Genomic DNA, 6879 nt, shown 5'->3' with positions numbered 1-6879 from the left:
TTTTCAAGAAAATAACCTCTATATTGAATATATTCCTTTTCAAACTGGATGAAAACGTAAGATGATGTCGTCATCACGATAATATAATTGCACAACGAATACAACAGAGTTACTGTTTTAATATAGGACCGGAACAGATTTTACGGTTCACATTTTTTTTTTCAGTACTTAAAATTTAATAGTTATTATTATACTATTGCTTCCGTCGGCAAGACAAGACAAAAATAGCGAATAGAGGAGATTACCTTAAAAAATTGAAGCACTTCCTTCAATGACATAATATATAAACTTGACCTGATGATATGCTATATAAAGGATCTGGTAGGGTGGAGTAAAATCAAACAAGATTCACTGTGTAAATTGGTGGTTGATCTGTCTCTCCGCAAAGATAATAGGCCTCAGTGTGTAGTTATGCTGAAACAAGTGTAAGTACGTTTACTAATAGTAGTAATGTATCCGACTTCATTACTGCACTAATGCATTTCTTTAATTCAATATTGTATATATGTTTGATTGTTATTTGTACCACAAGCGACTTCTACGGGAGTGTTGTACTGTTAAAGTACCGCAATGTTTAGGCCTATTATGATTTATTCTGTTTATCAATGATTTTTTTAAAACACACATTCAACAGCGTTGACCAATTACAAGATGGTGGATGAATCCACCAACTGACGAAATATTTGGTTAAAAAGTAGGCCATATTTTAAATTAGGTAGGCTTATTAGGCCTATTATGATTTATTCTGTTTATCAATGATTTTTTAAAAACACACATTCAACAGCGTTGACCAATTACAAGATGGTGGATGAATCCATTCATTTAAAAGTATAGCCTACAAAATCCAGTACATTTCCAAGGCGTATTTTATAGTGGATTTATTGATTTAGGTTCATGCAATTTTATTTATTATTTATATATTATTATTTTATTTACTTTGATTAGTTTCATATTGTGAAACTGTACGAAGACTATACCATTATAAATAACTATACTAAGGTACAATATTTTAATAACAAATTTCATATAATTTTAATTAATATTTGTCTTGTTTTTGTCTGTTTTTGTAAATATTTTAAAATGTTCCTATATAGACTATTTATAGCGTTTCAGTGATGATGAGAAAGACACACACACACTTACAAAATAGTACGGTAAAATAGTATTTAAGCGTAAACCTGTTTATAAAAATTATATTACGCTATGTCTACAAAGTATCAAACTTTATGTGACATATATGGACATGATGTCATCAATACCTTAGATTACGTAATGTGTCATCTTTTCTTCAAAACATATTTTTCTGAATAAATAACAATAGAAATATAAAGATAAAGCTCTGTATACACTATCAAACTATAGTTTGACAAAAAAGTGTGATATGCCCAAGTATGGTAGTGATATGCCCAAATATGGTAGTGATATGCTGAAATATATGGTAGTGACATGACATCATCATGTCCATATATGTACAGATACAATGTAGACAAAGCTTAACGAATAAAACTCTGTCGCGTAGGGTAGGGCCTAGGAGAAAATGTCGGCGGAGAATGTGTCTGGGAAAGTGGGGAAAATGTCACGACGAAAAAATATGTTTCAAGGGGGAAAAGGCCGACAACGTATGAATAACGCTTACTTACGTGCACCATTCGTTCTATTTAAAAGTAGGGCAATGTATGCCAAATACGAGATGTTTTTATGTCTTGTGATTATCAAGGTAATAATTAATCTCTTACTAAGTACATTATAAGATAAGAATGTGAAGAACCTTATTCAATGAATCAAAGTTTTATAAGCGGATAAAAATACAATGAAAATATTAAATTTCAAGGTTAGAATAGATGCAATGATATAGACTGAATAATCTTAGATTATGTGTTTACGTGTCATACGCTATAGGCTATCGAGAAAAAAAACTGTGGCCGGTGAACTACATTGTATTTAAAGTTGTTTCTGTGATCTCTGTAAATTATATAATACAACCAAAACCCGAAGTGTGATTATATTATCAAGAACAATAATATACGAACGATTGGTCACTGACGTGGAAAAGAAAAGTAAATGATATTAAAGATAAAAAACTTAAACAGCTAAATTTCAAACTATTGCATTGTATTATTCCTACCAATAGAAGGCTCTTTAAATGGAATATTAATAATACAGACACTTGCCTGCAATGCAATGTAATAGAAGATGATAAACACTTCTTTTACCAATGTACTGAAGCAAATGATTTATGGAAATACATTAATGTTTATACCACATATAAGTTTGGAATTGAGGCAAACTTTCAAAATATTGTACTCGGTACCGGAAACAGATATGTTGACCACATGTTCTCTCTTGGATGCTTCTGTATCTATAAAGCACACATTTTGAAAAAAGTAAAGAAATGGAATTATGGTTCACTTTCTCGCCTCTTTTTGGCAGAAAAAAATAATAGGTTATACCTTAACCGACTATTATAATACGGTATATTCTACAGAGGTTTATATAACGCTGTACAATGACAATAGGTGGTTAAATCTTTATATAGAATTATTTTAAAAAAAATGAAAATAAATGAAATAAATATTAAAAACAAAACGAAACGTAACATATAAGTAAGCAACAATTATAACCATGAGACATAAAACTAAAACACAAGAGTAAGGAAAGAATTTTTAAAGCTTACTATAACTATTTGAATTTTATATTTTTATTTATGTTCTTATTGTAAAAAAAAAAAAAAAAAGAATTAAGAATAATAATTGTATTGCATTTTATATATTGTAAATATTTATTCATTTATATACCTTTGTCGTGGGTATGCATGTGTGCAATCATGTACTCGAATATATGCACTTGTGTGTTTTGTACAAAGACATAGACCTATTGTAGAAAGGATTAGTTAAAATAAAAGAAAATAATGAAAAAAGTGGATAATACATATAAAAGTATAAAGTATATATATATATATATATATATTTGACCGAGTTGTTTCGATCAAATCGTACTAAAGATAAAAGAAAGTACAAGAAAGTAACAGAAAAGAATAACAAGGGAATATATATTTGGATGAAGTGTAAAATCATTGTATTGATCATTTGAGAATGAAATGAATAAAATAGTGGTTAACGCCACAAAAGAGAAAAAAAAAAACAATAATATATTGTCCTGTAAGTGATAATAGTTTTTAGCAACAAAAGTTTATACCACTTGGTTTTATCAGGGAAGAGTTCTTCCCTGGTTTTATTTCCTTTATTTTATTGTCTTGCCTACTTTACGAAACCACTAGGGCCTATTGAAATTAAACAGATATCATAAACTTTCATACAGTAGTTTATATGAAACTTGTATCTTCTTGTATTTTAATATTAATTTTAACAAACAAAATGACTCAATCAAAGCAAAAAATTAACGAGAGGAGGAGCCTATCTTTTGTAACTAATTGGTTACTTAAAAGTATTCTTTCACCCTTTTGTACTCTGTTATTCTGTTTAGTTGTTAATTTTACTCATTTGTTCTTGAGAATGGTTCCATGATGGCTCCGAAACCTCGATCTTTTTTGTCATTTAATTTTAGTATTATTTAACGTTATATAGTAAATGTCTCTTAATTCGTAATTTGGTATTTTCACAACAAATTCTTATCCTTTTCATTGATCCATTTCGTAAGAATTGTTTATAGGAGGCATGTGTAGGCCTATATTTCATTTCCATTTTAGTAGAAATGGGTAATAGGAAACACTCGTGTTACTATGTATTATATAATGAGACCTTGCACCGAATGTTGAAAATTAATTAGGGTGACATCATACTGAAATATATCTAAATATTGCAAAATCAAAAAGTAAGGGTCTAGCTCTATATTGCGGAATTTAGCCATATAATCGACGGGAAATCAAATAATCATGTTTGTTTGAACCTTGTGCTTACTCCAATAAGATTCCAACATGTGTATTCAGAATCCGGGTTTTGCTGATGACGGTCAATTAATTTAAAAGTACGAAAGCTTAACGCCAGACTGTTGTCGTGTGAAGGAGAGGTCAGATAAATGGCCATTTTACAAATAACACAAAAACATTTTACTATTACACAAACCGTATAAGATTAAGTTAAGTTCCTAAAATTAATTCCCTCTTTTCAAACCCGCCTTTTCAAAATCTAAGGAATCTAAAGTTATAATTGACAGTTTCAACTAAAGTATTTAATAATAGGCCTAACTAACGATTATCTGCTATTCTGGAATCGTTTTAAGTTAAATCTTCGTAGTACTGATATCTTCAGTTCAATATTGTGGATTTGTATCTCATTACATTAAACGTCAAGTTGAGAAAATCAAACATAATGTTGTCAAGCTGTCACGCGAGCATTTACTTATCACGAACACTTCGAGTTGTTTGTTTATTTTTATTAGTATTATATTGGCCAACTTTACTTTGTTTATTTTTAGTCGCGTGGACGCGACTCTATAGTTCACTATGTCGGTCGGTCGGTCTGTCTGTCGGTCCGGTATCAGTATGCATTGTAGCACGCGACTTAATGGCTGTTGGCCTTGTTAGTCTACAGCTCACTATGTCGGTCGGTAAACACTAACTCAAATTTGCGCACGCGACTGCTGCAGCCATGTATATGGCCTTTTTAATGTGACTGTACATACAAAAACAACAGCGGATCATTTTACTCATACTTTTATTTTTATGACAACTTACTAATCCCTAATACTGTCCATTTTCACAGGTTACTTTTACATGATCCAATATTAAAGTGAAACTCGGACAATTTCTGATAGGTGTACAGTAGGCTACTCCAAAGACACCCAACCTTATACAGAAGAAGAACGTCGTATTTTACAAACTCTACAAATTAAATTATCAAGCCTAATTATGCTCTACAAACAAATCATATCGCTGGTAGTTGGACTATTATTGATGGTAGGGGCTGGAATTGGAATTCCTGTGTACAACCCACACATTGATCATTCACTATATCTGCCAAATGGTAATCCGTCGTTTAGCTCCTCAATAATCGAACGTTTGTCATCACGCTATTGGGCAAACCCTGCACGAACCCATAACTGCCAAAATCAAGATGGTCTGAAACAACAGCAAGATGGAATTCCATTGGAAAATTCTGAAGAGCCGAGTAGGCAATCGAACACAGCGTTTGCTACACATGATATTACCGGACTGCTGGAAAACACTGCGGGGGATCCCTCTGCCCAGCCAACAATTATGACACTCACTGAAGACCAAAAACTACAAGTTCTTAGCACTTATGGAAGTTACTTTAGAGCAAGTCCGGTGATTACAGAGATCGAATCAGATATTGTTCCAGAAATTCCAGACATTGGCCATTTCATTCCACCAGATATACCTCAATTTGCTCCAAGTACTCGGGTCGAAGTTTGTCCTCGAGTTGAAAACTGGGAAACACTTTTCTTGGCGGAAAACAAAGAAGGAAAATTGGTCCAAGTTGTACAGGTGAGTTCGCTTTATAATGGGAATAAGTATTCTAGAGTTTACCAGCAGTTGTCGATCCTATAATAGACTAGGAAGGTACGATTTGTGACGATCTAGGGCTATAATGTACCTCCTACGTACGTCGTTGGTAGTCGTCACGTTTAGACCTAGTACGCCAAAACAGCGAAGAATCGAGTGGGGATAAAGGCGTTCTAATGTACACACATGCGCATAATGAATTAACATGTACCGTAGTTGTATAGGTCCTAGCAAAGAATGTATAAGTCTTTGGTCCTTGCTAGGGCTAATCAGGATTATTGCAATTTACAGAGCAAGATGTTTACTTTATATAAAGAACTGTGACATTTTTAAATGTTACCTCATTAATCCAACTATGATACCTAAACACAAACCTACTTTATGCTAAAATTTAAAACAAATAAGGTTTTGTTTAATATGACAGGTTATAAAAACAGAAACTCACAAGGTAAAGTATATTTGTATACTATATAATTATATGTTATATTGTTCCCACGTAGTTTCCAGACGACGGAATGGAACAATGGTTTTTAAATGAAGAGTGTTCTTCGAGTGTTTCAAGAGTAGTCAACAACGTGAGCTGTGACGTCAGGAGCCGTTTAGTCAGAGCAATTGTTGTAGATCGAGCTAGTAGCCGTATTACTCAACAAGAGATACGAGTCAACAGCTGTTCTGCTCACACTTTCTTATAGGCCTAACATTATCTTTATTACTGATATGACATTAGCATTACATTTTGGACTTTAAATAATGAAAACAATAAACGATAACAAACTGGTTTAGTTGAAAGACTACCGCTCTCCTTACTGCTCCGCTTAATTTCTCAATGAAGGTTCTTCCAGTTGTCTTACCCCTTACAATTTCTTTAGTTTTTCTAAAATGTGTGCGTTTTAAATTAGTTGCTAATTATTGGAATTTAGTTTCTTAAAGACTCGTAGAATAAATTCGAGCAGTGATGGCTTAATGGTTTATACCGACATAATCCACACAGCAGAAGAATCTTTAAATGCTAAAAAGTTAGGCGTCAGTCGTAACAGTCAGGCCTAATAGTAGCCAGCGATGTAACGTACCTTGACAAATATATGACTAAACCATACAAATAGAAAAAGTAAGATAAATTACCGTAGGCCAACACTAGGCATACTGACTTTCATTCATCAGTAATTGTATTGCAACCACGGTCATTATTGCTGTTACGACAAAATAAACCGTTAATGAATGTGCCGTGTAATATTGGTGTAATTGCAATCATCTTTGTAGGACCTTTTTTTTTATATAGAAAACATTCTATTTATTAAAATTAGACAAGTTATTTATTATACCAAATGTATTTTAGAAAATTATTTATTTCATAATCTAACAATGATTCATGAATAATATCGTATCATACACCTTGA

General features: G+C 32.2%; 1 protein-coding gene across 1 annotated transcript; it reads left to right on the top strand.

Annotated features, from left to right (window-relative positions):
• The first annotated feature begins 4912 nt into the window (after positions 1–4912).
• LOC144854622 (uncharacterized) lies at positions 4913–6380 on the top strand. Its single transcript, XM_078712556.1, has 2 exons — positions 4913–5464; positions 5983–6380. Exons 1-2 carry the CDS (start codon positions 4913–4915, stop codon positions 6172–6174), a joined length of 744 nt encoding a protein of 247 aa, XP_078568682.1. The 3' UTR covers positions 6175–6380.
• The last annotated feature ends 499 nt before the right edge of the window (positions 6381–6879 follow it).

The sequence above is a fragment of the Antedon bifida genome, chromosome 10 (assembly GCF_963402885.1).
Source record: "Antedon bifida chromosome 10, ecAntBifi1.1, whole genome shotgun sequence".
Classification (NCBI taxonomy): domain Eukaryota; kingdom Metazoa; phylum Echinodermata; class Crinoidea; order Comatulida; family Antedonidae; genus Antedon; species Antedon bifida.
The sequence above is the reverse complement of the archived record's forward strand: the minus strand, read 5'-3'. Positions and strand labels throughout refer to the sequence as shown.